This window comes from Cyphomyrmex costatus, unplaced genomic scaffold (assembly GCF_001594065.2).
Source record: "Cyphomyrmex costatus isolate MS0001 unplaced genomic scaffold, Ccosl1.0 scaffold143, whole genome shotgun sequence".
Lineage (NCBI taxonomy): Eukaryota > Metazoa > Arthropoda > Insecta > Hymenoptera > Formicidae > Cyphomyrmex > Cyphomyrmex costatus.
In genome coordinates, this window is record NW_017275424.1 from 118719 (window position 1) to 137217 (window position 18499).

Consider the following 18499-nt stretch of genomic DNA (forward strand, 5'->3'; position numbering starts at 1 on the left):
TGCATTGACCTGCACAGTGTCATGGCGGAAGAGTTGTCTTCTATAACCTCAATAATAATACCTCAGAAATAATCAGAAATTGTTTATCTTACCTACTTTAAATGATATATACCATTCATCGACTCGCACAATTTTCGTAAGATAAACAATTTCTGATTATTTCTGAGGTATTATTATTGAGGTTATAGAAGACAACTCTTCCGTCATGACACTGTGCAGGTCAATGCAAGTAATCTGAGTCTCAAATCGAACTTGTGATCGAAGTCAACCCGACCCGGAGTCGGGTCGAGTCGGTTAATCGAAAACGCTAACGTCATTTGTGTCGCTTGTTGAAAGGCATAAGCGGGGAGCACAGACTTTTGCATAACGCATAAAGCATGTACATAAGGAATTTCATTGGTCCAACACCGACGTAGGGAGTGATGGTAGGGATCCGATCTGGTGGTGGGGGTTCAATGTCGCTTCTCTTTTATATATAGGACTCTAGTCGCTAGCATGGTGGTCGCTAGCATGGTGGTCGCTAGCGAAAATCCAGTCACGTGACTTCTTTATCGCTCAAATCGAGCAATGAGCGCAAGAAGACTAGAACCAGGAGAGTCAACTAGCGTGGTGGGGGTAGGTCAAAAAACATCCGCGGTTATTCACACAATGCGCAGTGGCATTGCACATTTGTGTGACATGCGCAGTCACGAATTGAAAACGACTATCAGAGCGACAGAGAGGACTAATGAAGCGCAAGAGTGGGGGAAGTTATTCGTCGTCACTTTTTGGCCTACCGATATTTGACCGAGTTGATTCCTTAGAGCATATATACATGGAGGAGGAATTGCCTATGCCGGGCATAGACCAAAAGCGGTGTAACTAGAAAGGTGAAGCAATTATAAGATGCGCAGTGGCAAGCCAATCAGATGTGTGCCTAAATTCAAAATTATTGTAGTAGGGGAATGGCTGGAGGGATCTTTGCGCGTAGTAAGATGGTGAGATGGTGTAGTGTAGTACCACAGTATATACAGTAGCGCAACTCTCATGATTTCACCATAGCTAAAAATGAACTGCACATGCGCGACCTAGAGGCCTAGAAAACAGAGATGCGACATTGCGTCGGTTGGGTTAGGTAACCACCGCCATTTTAATTCAATATAAGTGCTCTTGACCAATAAGCTGATGACAGTTGATGCAAAAGGTAGAAAGATTAGATTAGGTTAGGTTAAGTCCGATATTAAATATTCACACAAATAAGAATACTTACACCATAATAATAGTTTTTTATTGCACTTCGACACTGTATTGTCTAAATTTTTCTCTATATATATATATATGTGTACATACGTTATAAAACTATATCTATTAGATGCAATAGTGAATTAAAATGGCTCTCTGATCACGTGATTTAGACAGCCAATCAAGCCATACCCTTCAATAACGCATCTCTGTTTTCTAGGTCTCTATGTGAATTCTACATAAAGCCCATTCTACATTGGTCGTATCGTAGGCGTCGCAGGTCACAAATTTGTTGCAACAGCCAATCCGACGTGTCAATTATGGGCCTTCTACAATAAGTCATAAGTCATAAATCGGAAGTAAGAAACTAAAAATTGACGACTGTGATTGGTCCATTTCTAGCTTATGACTTACGATTTGTGACTTACGGCTTATTGTAGAAGGCCCATTAAAAGTCTCACGACGCTTACGATGCTACGATATGACCAATGTAGAATGGACTTAAGATCTTGGATCAATAGGCGCGTTCAGCGGACTCAACAGTTGAGTGAGCGTTTGCTGTTATTGGTGTATTCTTCTAGATCTAAATTCTGATTGGATGATCTAAAAGAATACACCAATAATAGCGAGCGCTCACTCAACTGTTGAGTCCGCTGAACGCGCCCAATTTCTATCATCGTGGTCTGCGTTCCGTTTCACGTATATGCGCGTATTCCCCAATAGTATACGTGACGCTCACTATATAAAATGCGCTCATATGCTTGAAACGGAACGCAGCCGGTGGATACTAGAGTCCCTATAATAAGGAGTCTGGCCAATCTTTCTAGTTTGCTAAAACATGGCGTCGTAGATATAGGTGTAGTCAACTGATGTGATACTATAAATATATCGTAAACAGTATATAATCATTATAAATAAATAAAATAACTAATTTTTTAATACATATTGATAAAAGATCACAGCCTGTGTAAAAAGTAAGTGAGATATATATATATATATAATATAGAAAACAAATTATACATGCTGACATTGAGGCATCTTATTGGTTCTTGAGGCTATTTGAGGCATCTTATTGGTTCCGCCATATTTTAGCAACACCAATAGAATTAGTAATGACTTGGCCAGACTCCTTATTATAGGGACTCTAGTGGATACAGGGCTTTAAAGCCCATTCTACATTAGTTGCAAGCTGATCGCAAGTTCGTTGCGACAGCCAATCTGAAACGTTGATTTCATAATGCAAGCTTGAGATTGGCTGTCGCAACAAACTAGCGATCGGCTTGCAACTTGTAGAACCGGCTTAAAGTGCACGATATAAATTAGGCCATAGCTCACTAGATACTAGTAGAGTCCCTATAAGAGAGTTGTGTCAATCTGAAGTAAAATGGCGTCTAATTGGAACTCTGGCAGAAAGGGACGCTAGACCTTATACTACGAAGAGCGTAAAATCATGGTGGCAGGCGAGACGAAAGCTCGCTAATACGAACGGCAACGAGACCTCGGTTTAAGTCCCGGCACCGGTGGAGTCCAGATATTTTTCTCGACCCACTCTTACAATATCAAAATTATAAGTAAGTCTATACATTATTATAAAGCTTTCGAATTAAAAATATATAAAAGATACAGATATTATGTAGGCGAAAGTGACATTCTAACCTTGTCTACTTGTCAATATTATATAATTTAACGTAAATTCTACTCTTACAACTTCTAAAATCTAAACCACCGCGTTCACATTACTCAAAAGTGGGGATATAACAGCATCGATGATTGGTTCCGCCATTTTACTTCAAAGCCAATGAAAATTTATACAAGATTGACACATCTATAGGGACTCTAGATACTAGATCCACAACCCAACGTCTAAAGGTGCTTTTTCATACGCAGCACGCTGCAGCAGCAATTCGTTACTATTGGTTAAGAATTTTATGTAAGCTAGATGACGCACTTCCGGCGCAAAATACATTTTGCCGCAGTTTGTTGAAGTTGAACCGAACGAACAGCAAGCAGCAAGTGGCAAAATCGAGAAAGCGTACAATATGTCCGTCGTTTCATTATGAAAATATTATTTATTGCAATAAATATTAGGAAAATAAACGAAGAATAGCTTCGGATAAGGTACGGATACATGTTTGTAAATTAGATCATTTTATACTTTACCACAAATTAAAGAGTAAAGTGTAAAGTATAAAATGATCTAATTTACAAACATTCGTACCTTATCCGAAGCTATTCTTCGTTTATTTTCCTAATATTTATTGCAATAAATAATATTGCCTCGATTTTGCCGCTTGCTGCTTGCTGTTCGTTCGGTTCAACTTCAACGAACTGCGGCAAAATGTATTTTGCGCCGGAAGTGCGTCATCTAGCTTACATAAAATTCTTAACCAATAGTAACAAATTGCTGCTGCAGCGTGCTGCGCATGAAAAAGCACCTTAACCCCGATCGTTACACTATTACCACAGTACTGTGCTATTACTTCGTAATTAGTAGGCGGTGAATTGATAAGATTTTATGTTTACTAAAATTTTATAAGATATTTCATCGAGTACTGAAACGATTTTTAAAATGGTATGTGTAAAAATATTTAATTTCTAATAAGATTAATATTGTTCATTGGAACTGATAAAAAATATACTCCAAATGTATAATTTTTCTCGACATTCTATGTGTTGTGATTGACATTTTGTGTGTTCTGTTTGATTAAACTACTTTTTTGATAAACCTAGCTGTAATATGTAAGATATTTGATGATTGAATAATTAAAATAGATCACAGCTACCACCTTTATATATAAAATTTATCTATCGAAAAATAAAGAATTATGTTAATAATTATTTTATTTTAGTATCTAATGTAAATTATTGAACAATATTTAAATAACAAAAATAAATATATTAAGCATTAAATGTTTATTTTTTATAGATACGATTTATCCTTATACAAAATAGGGCTGGTAAGACTAGATTAGCAAAGTGGTACATGAATTTTGACGATGATGAAAAGCAAAAGTTGATAGAGGAAGTTCATGCTGTGGTCACTGTCAGAGATGCAAAACATACAAACTTTGTCGAGGTTGGCTTAACAACATGCAATGTTTTTATATTTACATGCAATATCATTAAACATTAAATATATTTCAGTTTCGTAATTTCAAGATAGTATATAGGCGATATGCAGGCTTATATTTCTGTATTTGTGTCGATGTTAATGACAACAATCTCTGTTACTTGGAAGCAATACATAATTTCGTGGAGGTGTTGAATGAATACTTCCACAATGTATGCGAGTTGGATTTAGTTTTTAATTTTTACAAGGTACTATCCCTCTCCTTTTTCTTCAATAACATATTTTTAGCTTTATAAATTGAATGAAATTTCTGAGAATTATTAATTTCTTTATCTTATGTGATTCCTGTATACTGGATGTAAAAATATTTGCAGAATAGCAAAAAATCATACAATAAACTTACAGCTTCTAAGGAACAGACTGATCACCACATCATGTTTTGTGATATAACAAGTATTGCTGCAACCAGTGTATAGAATCCATTAATTGATTAACATAGTTTTACTTTATTACCTATTGTTACTCAACTGTAGCATGTTTGATAATATTGTATTGACAACTGTATTTTAGGTATACACTGTTGTGGACGAAATGTTTTTAGCTGGTGAAATTAGAGAGACAAGCCAAACTAAAGTGCTAAAGCAACTCTTAATGTTAAATTCCTTGGAATAAGTTTTCGCCTTTATGTATTAAGAAATGATCTGAATAAGTATCCAACTGAATGTACATCTATATTGTCTAGTTTGTTGCATAAGACACATATAAATACTCTATGTAAAGACATCATTTAGATGATTCTTAGTAATAATTTCTTTCACAAAAAGAACATAAGATATACAATGATGTCTGCAATTTGTTTGCATTATGACTACTTATAAAAAAGGTAACAACAGTGCTCAAAACATGTAGACACAAAACAAAAATGTAGAAAATATATCGTCTGTATTTCAAATATAAATGTTGTAAATATATGTGCTAAAGAATATGTCAAATGGCTCTCTTTATTATTGCATATATATGTGTATATATATTCTTACAACAGTATAAAAAATATTAATTTATTTTCTCACTATAAGAAACTCCTTTTGTCTCTAAAGACAAGAGAAACATAAGGTCAGCATACAATTTTTTTGTAATTGCATTTAAATTCAAAATAAATATGCACGTAATATATAAATAATATATAATTATAAGAAAAAATGTGTTATAAAACAGAGAAATAATATTAATTATAATGTTTGTGATAAGGCTCAATAAATTTAAAAATAATGAAAAAGAAAAAGGACTACGAGCCAGGCTACGAGCTCGTAGCTCTTTTTCTTTTTCATTAATATTAATTATCTTGTATACATTTAGTAGATGATCGAATAATACGCGCAATGCATGCACGCAAGCACATACACCCACCCACCACTGCTACAAAATGTATTTATTTCAAATTTGTACTTAAAAAAAAAAGTAGCTTGAAAAATCACTTTACAATGATGGATAAGTAATACAGATTTATTATGTACAAATAATACAGCTAAGTCGTAATTCAGTAAACTCGCGATTGCAATATAGCTTTCTGCAGTAATGTGCAAAATGTCATGTTCACTTCTTGACATAACAAATCCGCTGCTTTATCACCCAGTGCTGCTTGAGCCGTACTAACCCTACCAAGCTGTAATAACAATCCTGTAATATCCTCAGCCAATGGAGGAAAAGCCAAGCATATTCGCGTCAATGATGATAACACTGGCATGAAGAGAACAACTCGATCCTCAGCAGATAATACGCCCAAAAGCGTTATCAATGTATTAATCGCCAATCGAGAAACACTTAAAGCTTTCGGCAGAGCATACTGAATCGCCAGGTGCGAAGCCAAGTCAACGGCAAATATTTGTTTCTCTGATTCAGGTTGTGACAATAATTCTGGAATCCAGTCAAGGCATATGTGCATAGATGGAATTCCGGAAACTGTGATCGGTAACAATTTTCGAGGATAACCCTGTAAAAAAATATGAAAATTATATATTAAAATTAATTAAATATTCAATCGTCATAAAAATTATATATTAAAATTAATTAAAAGTAATATTTTAATAATTGATAATTAAGAATCTTATAGAACAGTATATGTGAGTATACAACTAATAGATGCCTTACCAGCCTTAATGATCTATCTTAAGTGCTTGTATACTTCTATTTTAATTTATATATGTAGTATATAATATATAAAGAAATAAAATATTTTCAGCGCACAGTTTAAAGAACAACATACATAGTATATATTTTTTAATTTACATAGAAGTATAAAAATATTTAAGACCCAGATAGATCATTAAAGACATTGATCTTCAATTGACAATTAATTAAAAAATAAAGAAATTACATAAAATATCTATTATATATAATTTATATTATTAACAAAGAAAAAAAGGGTGTAATACTTTCGATTTTGATGAACTTTTGATATATTGTCTGACTAAAATAAATGACTTTTTTTTATTAAATAAAGCTTATTTAGCGTTTATTTCACAATATTTTTCAATTTTTTTTTAGTTTCAACAATATTTACTTTAAAAAAAGAGAAAATCGATTTTCATTAAAGGAGTGTACTACCTAAAAGTGCATATAAGCACCTAAAAAATAAATATGCATACTTTATTCTTAACATATTAAAGACTCGTCAAAAGCAAAAGACACTTTTCTATGTGTTCTTGTAAGATATTGTTTGTTAAGATATTTAATAAGATATTTATAGTTTGTTATTACCTGAAAGTGAACTAATTTGGCCAAAGATGGATCAGCTATGAACACTTGATGTAAGTATGAACATACAACACTTCGTATTTCCCGGAGGGACCACATTTGTCCGGGAGTTTTTTTATCTTCGTCCGTCTCCAAGCATGCTTCTAACAAAATCTGCACTGCTGCGCTTTCTTGACCTGCCACCAAAGCTATCCTCAAATCTTCTCTTTCCGTTTCGCTTGTCAATTGTCCGATTTTTTCAGTCAGAGGTTTATCCAGCATATGTCTGGCTAATTGAGATCGCGAGGCAGCTAATGTAGCTTGTAAAATCCTACGAACAGTTAAATTTGATTTTTAATATAAAAACAGTTTCAAAAAATTGATTTACTTTATTTAATAGAATTTTTTCAACTTTTACCTCAGAATTACGGATAAAATCGGCGCACATCTAAAAACTCTTGTATCACATCTCAATACTTGCAATGGATCTAATACAATATTGTCTTGTGTTAAAAACACATTTTTCACTATTGAATTTTCTATTAACAACGCATTTATGGAAAGAACCCATAAACAACGTGGTAATACAGTATTAAGTCTCAGCCATACTTGTTTATAAAGTTCTGAAATTATAAAATCCTCTGTAAGTTCTTCATTAATAATATACAAATCTTTCTTATACGGATTAATTAACATTAATGTATAATTGATAACTCTTGGTTATTAAGACAATGTACCTTGTATATATCTAGGGACCTGCTCATCAAGAATGTCCTTGAAATAGTGTATTATTAACTCTGCATGAGGCCAGATTTCAGTTGGTTTCAGCGTCATAAGTTGTCTCAATAATCTACCGGTCCTCGATGGACAAGTTTTGACGTGGCTGAATGCCTCAATGATCGCAATATCGCTAATTTTCGTGCTTTCGTAGCTCGCGATGACGGTATCTATGTTAATCATTTCATCGTCGAGCCAGTCATCCACGAGAGACAGATGAGGAAAATGTGTAGCCAGTAATCGAAGAAGTGGTGAGAACAAGCTTGCATAGTTCATCTGGTCCCGCTGGACTAATTGTAGTAGATATTTAATTGGTAATTCAGACAGAAACTCTGTCGAGTACGACTTGACTTTTCTGCCTTGTGATATGAAGGTGTGCATATTGGACAATCTCACGTCTTCATAGAGCAGAAGGTAATAGAGCAGTAATAACTGTGAGGTGAGCGAAGGTTTCGACGTGTCAATGTCCATACTGTCAGCATCTATCTGCATGGTGTTAACGGGATTTTTCTTGAAATCAAAATTTGCTCCAAACATACTATTCTGAAATACCCGACAGATTTCGTTCTCGGTAATAGGCTTATTTGTGTGCTCGGACGTTTTGTTGTTCGTCATCAGAATAGAATTCACGTAGACCTCAACTAGAGCCGGTAGAACCGGATGCAATGGCGGTACGCTGGCACAGATCTGCCGGTATATCCAATTTTTAATTGGCACCCGGTGTTTTGCGAAAGCACGTGACTTTAACAACTGATGGATGCAATGCACTGGTAGGAAGCCAGGGATATTAGCGTTTAAATTCGCTGTGACTGGTACCTTAACTGCATGCGCAGTGACCACCTGTTCCGTGAAAATTTCCTGCATGAAGATTTGCTTGATCCGTGTGAGATTGTTAGGCCTGATTGGTATCTTCATGCCGAGTGTGGCACAAACCAACTCACAAATCGCTGATAACTGATTGCTGTGAAAGTGTATCGCCATCAGCAACAGCATTTCACCAAAACTGGCAGTAACGCCGCTTGCGCTTTCGAAGTAGGCCTCTTCTCGTACCAGCCATTGCACCCACTCGATGCTACGCTTCTCTAGATTGTGATGCCCAATCAGGGAAGGGCATGCTATCAACATGCACAAACCAAGCGACACGAATCTAACACCAGCGGGTGATGGCGGAGGATGCGACGTCAGAAGCTGAACGATCATTGCAACTTCATCATCTTGAAACTTAATACCACCGATACCTCGCAGAGCACAGTAGAGCCTGAGCAACGCGCTCGCTTGCACAACTTGCGACTCCGCTAATTGACTGTCTGTGCTCTGTGATGCAATCGTCTGCAGTCGTTTTAGTAGTTCCTCCCGTAATAATTGCAGAGCCGTCTGCGATTCCCACTGCGATTTACCACGATTTTTCTGTCCGTTCCTAATAAACATAGCGATCCAAGAGCGTACTTGTTGGTCGCTACCAAGTAGCAATCCGGACACAAAGGCGACTACATCACTCTCAGGCTGCAAGTTGTTTGTGTTTTCATGCTCTAAGCTCAGAGTGATAGCCAGAGCAGGCATCCGACATAACTCTACGCATTTAGCTCTAATTGCCAGTGCTTGACTCGGATTCATCTGACAAAGCATTATGATGGCTTGTGTCCTGATCCTGCCTAACGCTGATTCTTCTTGTCGTTCTCCATTAGCAATCAGATGCGCACACACCTCCGAAAAACTGTCTGGACTGTTGGCAACAATCCAACAGATAATATCAGGACCATGTTTGACATGCAGAAGGGTCTCTGCTATGTCCAAGATGGATAATAATGTTGGCAGTTCAGCAAGAGCAATGCAGATGACATAACTTATCTCTTCCATATAGACTGCATTGTCAAACAGATCTGACTGCTTAATCTGAAACTCTTGATTCTTTTGCAATTCCTGTATTTGAGATGCTATAAACAAGATCTCACTCAACACCAATCTGATTCTACGAATAGACTCACTGCGTTCAAACTCTAGTGCTAGACCACTCTGCAAGGACTGGGCCAGCACACTGTCTCGTTGAACACTACCAAGCTTCTGTCTAAAAAAAAATTGATAAATATATTACCATATATTCATTATACTTCAAAATATAAAAGTTATATAACAATATGAATCTGAAAATCATTGTGATATAAAAGATTCAATAGAAAAGAAATATTCTTCAGTGATAATCCAGGAATAATTATAATTTTTACACCTCAAAAACAAACAAATCAAGCTCAATAATAATTTTCTTTACCATTAATTACATCCTTCTTCTCTTTAATTTTTTTTCTGTAAAAAAAATGTAGAAATAAAACAGTCACGAAAAAATTTTACCCTCCTTTGTTATTCAATATAATAACTTTTAAATGAGGTGTAAAAATTTATTATACAGTAAAAAATTAAGTGATTATTCCTGGATCCTGGGTTAAATTTATCGTCGATATATAAAAAAAAAAAGAAAAACGAAATAGAATGCATAAGTATCTTAACCTCAATTGCTGCTCTTGTCGGACGTCGGTTTCAAGGGCGTGGAAATCGATCGATAATAGGGCGATAATAGAATTGACGGACTCAATACCGGATAATATCGTCAGAACTTGCTTTCTACCTTCCACGCAATCCTTCGTTATGTCCAACGGTGAGATGAGGCTCATCCTAACCAAACACGGTAAGATAGGTCTGATCTCCTTGTGCGAGCACAACGACAGCTCTTTGATATCGACATTCTGTATCGCCGTAAATACTCGCGGTGATACGCGCGTGTTTTCATACATTTCGTCTCCGAGTTTCTCTCAATTCTTTTGTGGATTAACCTGGACATTCGTAAATAGAAGAAAAACCACGCATTTACGCAGACATACGCCGTCAGTATTGGCCAGTACTGGCGGTAGTGCGGTACTCGCATCATCTGTAGCAATTGGTATCTGTATCATCACGCAAACACATTTTTCTTTTTATTTTTGCCGTTTTTGTTTATATAATCTTCTCGGTCCGATTTTAATGCGTGGTCACGTCGAAAAAATCCCGCCGACAATCACGACAACCGACTAAAGCCCAACCAAGGGCGCTATTCCACACGTCTACCGACAGTTGTTGATGCCGATAATTAACGATAGCCAATGGCAAGGACTGTCCCAGGAGAAAAGTGCGATTCTTATTGGCTATCGCTACTTAACGATACCGACAACTAATAAAAATTGGTTTTTTTTTTAATATTGTATATATAATCTATACCCATATTCATAGTCAGGCCTTATATTTAAGGTCCTTAAGTTTATCTTCAGATGCTTTACGAATTATTTTATTGGCTACTGAGCATCTAAAGATAAATTTAAGGAAGCCTTAAGTATAAGTCTGTGTTAGAATAAACAAAAGTAATTCTCATCCAGCTAATTCAAATTATTTACCCTTTACTATGAATTTAGTTTTAAAAGAACTTGACAACGGAGTTGTTTATTATTTGAGCATCGTTGTTGCTCTTGATGTTTGTCTGTCTGTTTTCTGGTACCGTTTGATTATAGATTAGAGCGTTCATGTAAGGTCTTACAATTTAGTTAAATTTATTAATTTAGCGTGAGCTTAAAATAAGAAAGATTTAAAGGAATACGTTATCTTTTCTCAAAGGAATTAGAATAAATAATTTTATACATCTCTCTCTTTCTCTCTCTCTTATAAACCCAGTATCTGAGAATGGATTGAAATGGATTAAAATGGTTTCAAATTTTCAAAAATATGGATTTATGAATGTTAAAATAAATCCTTTTTTATTCAAATAAATACGTTTTTATTCATTTATAGGAATTGCATGGAGCATATATCTGTATACCTTAAAAATAATATCAGCTTTTTAAGTGCGTTTGTGACCATGAATACTGTAGAATTCAAAATTTTGAATAGGAAACTCAGTTTTTTAATCCAGTTGCATCCAATTGAACCCAAAAAAAGTTTTCGCTGTTTAAAATACGAATTCGAATAGACAAAATGTCCAATCCATTTTAATCCATTCTCGGATGCTGGGGTGGTCAAGTCCCGTGTCAAAAGAATGAAGTTTTCCTGAAAGCTATCCGTAGCAAAAAAAACTGATAAAGAACGATAAAAAAATCTCGTCATTTTGAATATAGAAATTAGTTCATAAATTCATTAATTTGAATCAGTAGATTTTAAAGGAATCTTGTACAAATTTTATGTAACCGATAAAATATTATAGGATTTATATCCGATCAATCATGATCATGCTTATGATGACAGAAAATTTTATAAATTTGTAGAAAACAAGGTGATAAAAATGCTATTGTTCTCAATCGATCTCTCTCAACCTTTTTTTACCTAATATATATATATATATTTAAATAAGAAATTAGAATTCAGAGAAAGACTTTTTTTACAACTCTTGTAGCTAGATGTATTCAGAGAAAATCTTTGTTCTATATTTATACATGACATAATATAAATTGTGAATATTGTATATCTTATTATTTCTAAAAAATATATGTAATTTTTCAATCTTGAGGATATACAACGCCCAATTGTCTGCGCAACTCATCCTCCAGCTTCGCCAGCAACAAGGATGTATCGTGCGATACTTTTGGACTTTCTATTAAACCTGTGAAATATATTAAACATAAAATATTCAATATTAAATATAATTATTGATTTTATACAAAAATCAATTTTTTTTATTATCATAAAACATTCGAAAATTAACTTGGAAAGAAAAAGGACACTAGGAGTTAGGTGTAGATAACTTTACGCAAACGCTGATATTTATCAAGCAATAATTTTTATAATAAATAAGTTTTACTTGATAAATATCAGCGTTTGCGTAAAGTTATCTGCGCCTAACTCCTAGTGCCCTCTTTCTTTCCAAGTTAATTTTGAATTGTATGGAAGTTTTTGTTATCAAAGAATTATTATATAATCGAATATCTTAAAATACGCTTGACAATTTCTATGGCCAGATTCAAATTTAGCGCAAAAAATTATGTCAGAAACTATTCTCCCTACGTTTCAGTAGACCAAACCTCGCAGGCCTATGTAATTCTTATACAATCTCGCATAGCACATATTACTGATATATTACACAATGATAATCAACATTAAAATATCACAGTAACATTATGATAATATAACGACTTAAATAGCAGAGTGATATACTAGTATTATAATTAATGATATTTTTATATCTTATTAACATTAGAGACATCCATTAAGAAATCGTTAAGATATGTCATGAAGATATCACAAAATTATATGTATTATACATACAATTTTATAAGTGATATTAATTTTATTATAACTTTTTAAATTTATTATAATAATATATAATAATTATTATATAATATTAGGAAAAATTAAATTATTTAAAAAAATTGGCTCTTTGGCCTTTTTTTATTTATTTATACTATTTTATACATTTAGAGCCTTATAACTACTTTTATTTTTTGAAAAATGTTTAAAAAATTTATTGAATTGATATTTTTAATATTTTAAAAATTATTCCATATGACATTAATTAGAAATTAATAAATTTCGCTCGTTTTTTACAATGCAAATTAAAACAAATAAACGGTCTATATCGAATTAAATGTGAGAACAGCATTATTATAAATTCATCCGATCGAAAGGAACGTAGATGTTACAATGATTTGATCATTGTAAACTCGATCGGACGAATTTGTAATGATAAGATCCTGTCTCACATTGCCTTTACAATACACTCGCATTGAGAACAGGAAAATCAATCCGAATTATAATTATTATATCAACAAGTCCGTATCGCATCATCACACATCTTAAGAAAATATCATCAATCCAACGACTGAAACATTTGTAAGAATCGCTGAAGAAGAACTTGTGAGTTCCGAAACGTACGACACTTTAGTTAGAATTTTATATTTTCATTTATATTATAAAATTTAAGAACAACATTAAATTTATTTAGCTTGATATGGATCATTTATTTATTTTAATTAATTAGAAAATAATACTGTAATATTATATATAATAGTTATTATACATATAACTATATAATACGTATTACAGTATTATTTTCTAATTAATATCATATTGAATAATTTTTTAAATATTAAAAATATCAATTTTAATAGATTTTTTTAAACATTTTTCAAAATGATTTAATTTTTCCTAATAAATGTTAAAATACATAAAAATATAAACATTATATAAATATCAAATATTACAATAATATTTCTGTGATATATGTCTCAGTAATATTTCTATGACATTTCAATAATATTTCACCGATATTTCTGCTAGATTTCATTGTAAAGCCTATTGCACATGAAATACATAACAGAGCATAAGCATAATACATAAGACCACTGGACCATAATGAGCATCCAGCATAAAGTCGCCATATTGATTTACATAAGATGCTCATTGGAAAATGGAAAAATAATGTTGCTATATGATATTATGTGCTATATGAGAGTAGAATTATATCTAGGAGATTTAGTTGTTGACTTGAAAATCCTATAGGTTCACAGAATACCGCATAATAGCTATGAAGTTAACATCAACCCTAACAATTTTGATATAATACCTACGGTTTTCAATTTCATCATTTTTGATACACACGTACACACACGCGCAAATATCGATCATTTAGAAACTTTTAGACTAACAAGGCTATTGCATTATAACGAATTATTTTGCGCAATTATTGTAAAATTGTAGTCAATTAAAGATATTATGGTATTGTTAATATACAATATTTATAAAATAAGTACTTATTAGAAGTAAGCAATATTTTCACAATTTGCTTCTCAGGATTATTAAAGTAACTTATAAATATAGATGTCATTTTACCTTTTAAAATGCAATTGCGAGCTTCGACAGCTTCGTAGGAAAGCCCAGCGGAATTTGTAAAGTTAAGCTCGTGCTTTAATTTTGGTAGCGACGCCTTTACCGTGCCACTTGGCAATTCCACCTCTGTCGGGCACCAAAAGTTGTCGGGTACTTTTATTGTACCCTTGGTACCGCAGATGTACGCCTCATTTGGCAATTTAATCAACGCATTTGTCATGATTGTCGCGATGCGATTCCCTTTATAGGTCAAAGTAGCCGACATACACATATCAACGCCATTCTCATTTAGGAATCCGGTCGCTTTAATATTCTCCGGCATTTCATTGTCATATACCAAACAGGCAAATTGCAAACAGTAAATACCAAGATCAAGAATTGTTCCACCGCCTAATTCTTTCAAGCTGTAAATTTATTGATTAATTAATTCATTGCCTTTTACCCCTTTTAGACGCTAAACAATTAATAAACATTACGCTATCCGATCCAAGTTAGGCATTTGAACACCGAAGGAAACGATCACTTGATGAATATCGCCTATATTACCAGATGCAATTTCCTTTCTAATAACGTCATACATGGGAAAACAGCGGCTCCACACGGCTTCCATTAGGAATAGATTTTTATTCTTTGCGTAATTAATTAATTCAGTGGTCTGCTTCAGGTTCATCGTCAATGGCTTCTCGCACAGGACATGCTTGCCATGCTTCAGCATGAGCATCGCAATGTCGAAATGTTGAGTATGAATCGCTCCGATATATACGATGTCTTAATATAGATAAAATAAAATAAATACAAGTATATAAAATTTAATTGACAATAATTTTTATGAAGTAACTATTTTTGTGCATTACTTCTTTGATTATACGCGAGTATTCTAATAAAATTTTTTTCTTAAAATTCTTGAAATAATTTCTCAAATTTTTCTCTGTAATTTTATAACTTTATAAAACTTCTGATTCTTCACAAGTTCAAACTTATTTTTAGAAATACTAAGAAAGTTGAATCTACAAATTTTTTTTAATTTACATATGTATGTACTATATTAAGTCTAAGTTTAAAGTATTTTTTTTAATCTTTATAAAATATAACACTTTAATATAATGAAAAGCATTATGAGAGATAAATATAATAAAATTTCTTATTCTATAATTTCCAATGGAAACATAAGATCAGAAAAAATTTACAGTATTTAAAAAAAAAATATTAAAAAATATGAAAAATTCTGAAAAATATTATATTATGAAATTTTTTTATTAGAATATTACAGTGAAAGTTCATTGATTTCAGTTGATTGAACAACATTATTAATATAATACACTTCGCAATTATTTACCAATATCTTTGTTTAATCCTAGTTTCATATAATCATCGTAAGCTGTTTTAATTTCGTGCAACTTTGCAAAATCTTTCGCACGAGACAATTGCCGTGCTGCAACGGCGATGACATCATGTTCGTCAGCTGGCAAAGATCGCAATGCTGTCACAAAATCGTGCGAGATCTTTCCTGCGCTAGCAATACCCCATCGTAGAGTTGTCATCTAAATTTTTCGCAAAAGAAGAAATTCTCTCAATTTAGCAGTTTACATCGTGTATTTGATACGAATGCGAACGATAGTAACTTTCTATTAAATTATCTTCATTTCGGCAAAAAAATACATATAAAATATAAATTATATATATAGGGTGAGGAAAAAAGATCGGTACCCCTGAATAAAACTCGAAAAATATAACTTTTATAAAAAAATGTTTCAGACAAAAAAGTTGTAGAGCTTAAAAAGATTTATTATTATTTTCAATATTATATTTGCCGTACCATCGAATGGTCTTTTTGACGAAGACCAAAAGCAGGTTGTGTTAAAATTTTAAAAATTTTACGACTTTCCAACTTTTCACGGGCAAGGCATGAGTAGGCTGAAAAATGTCATTACATACATTTTAAAGTTTAAAATTTTTTCTTTTTAATAAAACCTTGACCATCACTCTAGCATGCCTAGAAGTTGAGTTATCAGGTTCTAAGTAGAGACCTAGAAAACAGAGATGCGTCATTGAAGGGTATGACTTGATTGGCTGTCTAAATCACGTGATCAGAGAGCCATTTTAATTCACTATTGCATCTAATAGATATAGTTTTATAACGTATGTACATATATATATATATATATATATAGAGAGAGAGAGAGAGAGAAAAATTTAGACAATACAGTGTCGAAGTGCAATAAAAAACTTATTATGGTGTAAGTATTCTTATTTGTGTGAATATTTAATATCGGACTTAACCTAACCTAATCTAATCTTTCTACCTTTTGCATCAACTGTCATCAGCTTATTGGTCAAGAGCACTTATATTGAATTAAAATGGCGGTGGTTACCTAACCCAACCGACGCAATGTCGCATCTCTGTTTTCTAGGCCTCTAGTTCTAAGGGCTATGGCAGAGAACGAGACGTAACATGCGTAGTCGTAACGTAAGGTAAGGCAGAGAAAAACGTAGCTGTCATAGTAGTGACTGACAGTACTGGCAGTCACTACTACGACAGCTACGTTTTTCTCAGCCTTACCTTACGTTACAACTACGCATGTTACGTCTCGTTCTCTGCCATAGCCCTAAAGGGAACTCTACATTTTACAAGATTTTAGATAACTATCGCCAGTATTCGCGTGTTACCCGGTATGCACCACGGGGAGGCTGCTCGATCTAAATGCATGCATGCGTATGTGCGTGCGTGTAATTTCGATATGATAATTAAAAAGATACACATCTTTTTGAAACCGACAAAAAAGTGGACGATGGAGCGTTTCAATGTATCTACTATCGACATTATTAATTCGAAATGTAATCGAATGTAAAAGAATTAGCACTCACTTCGCAGTAACGAAGTAGTCCCCACGACGTCCGGAAGTATACTAACTGATATACTAACAGTTTCGCAAGCAGGCAGAGGTTAGCAGACGCCGCTTACATCGGCTTTATCTTGTTCATCGACTTTGAAGCAACCTTGTAATATGATATACACTACATAAGTCATAAAAAAAACATTTAGTTTATTACGCTTGTATCTTTCGCGCAATATTTTTGTAAGTTTTAATTATTTTCACTGTTGATAATATATCAATATACAGTTACAATCATCAGGGCTGGGTAAAATGCCTTTCGAATTCCATTTAAAATACCAAATATAAAATACTTTTGAAAAGAGTATTTAAAATACAAAATGTAAAATAGATTCTTTTAATCCATTTTAAATATAAAATAGATAAATGGGAATTTTAAATGGTTTTCAAATGCAAAATGGTCTTACTTGGTATACATATTTTTAAGTATTTTATGTTGGAAATTACTTTGCATAATGCTGGAACATCCATTTTTTTAATAAAAATCGATATTTATGGATTTGTAATTAATATCTATTTTATATTACAGTTTAATTCACAATTTATTGGGATAATTATAAAAAATTAAAGAAAATACAAGAAGAAGGAAGTCAATAACAGTCAAAGCTGGATCATAATGCTTATTATAATTATGTGTGAATTTCGTATACTGCGTATGTAGTCCCTCCATATAAATCGCGACGCTGACAGTTTTTCAGCATTGACGCGCGCATACATACTTACTACCGCAGTAATATCACGAACTTTAATTGATTAACAATTCTTGATGCTCATAGCATCATGGATCTTAATAGTTTTGAATGACATATTAAAATCTGAAAAGGATAATTTTTAATTTTCGTATTTAAAATTCTGTAATTCTTATGTATTGCGAAAAATATTAATAATTTTGGTGTTTCGTCCAGGTTTCCACTATTGGACTCATCAGTAAGGTATTGTAGTGGAAACCTACCTTAGACGCCTGTGT

General features: G+C 33.1%; 3 protein-coding genes across 4 annotated transcripts; 1 reads left to right on the forward strand and 2 right to left on the reverse strand.

Moving 5' to 3' along the window:
* The first annotated feature begins 3679 nt into the window (after positions 1–3679).
* Positions 3680–5067, forward strand: AP-2sigma (adaptor protein complex 2, sigma subunit). The gene is made up of 4 exons (XM_018551679.1): positions 3680–3793; positions 4148–4297; positions 4366–4539; positions 4862–5067. The coding sequence occupies exons 1-4, from the start codon at positions 3791–3793 to the stop codon at positions 4961–4963; spliced, it is 429 nt and encodes a 142-aa protein (XP_018407181.1). The 5' UTR covers positions 3680–3790; the 3' UTR covers positions 4964–5067.
* Positions 5068–5828: 761 nt separating this feature from the next.
* Positions 5829–10587, reverse strand: IntS2 (integrator complex subunit 2). The gene is made up of 5 exons (XM_018551660.1): positions 10304–10587; positions 7762–9866; positions 7443–7647; positions 7049–7355; positions 5829–6281 (listed from the first exon to the last, which is right to left on the reverse strand). Exons 1-5 carry the CDS (start codon positions 10585–10587, stop codon positions 5829–5831), a joined length of 3354 nt encoding a protein of 1117 aa, XP_018407162.1.
* A 1619-nt stretch (positions 10588–12206) lies between these two features.
* Positions 12207–17665, reverse strand: LOC108783170 (trans-1,2-dihydrobenzene-1,2-diol dehydrogenase). 2 transcript variants are annotated; one of them, XM_018551666.1, is made up of 6 exons: positions 17504–17529; positions 16455–16552; positions 15975–16179; positions 15115–15406; positions 14642–15042; positions 12207–12416 (listed from the first exon to the last, which is right to left on the reverse strand). In XM_018551666.1, exons 2-6 carry the CDS (start codon positions 16455–16457, stop codon positions 12313–12315), a joined length of 1005 nt encoding a protein of 334 aa, XP_018407168.1. In that variant the 5' UTR covers positions 16458–16552; positions 17504–17529; the 3' UTR covers positions 12207–12312. The 2 variants fall into 2 exon arrangements, with proteins under 2 accessions (XP_018407168.1, XP_018407167.1); XM_018551665.1 differs by lacking the exon at positions 16455–16552 and having other exon boundaries at positions 17504–17665.
* Between the last annotated feature and the right edge of the window lie 834 nt (positions 17666–18499).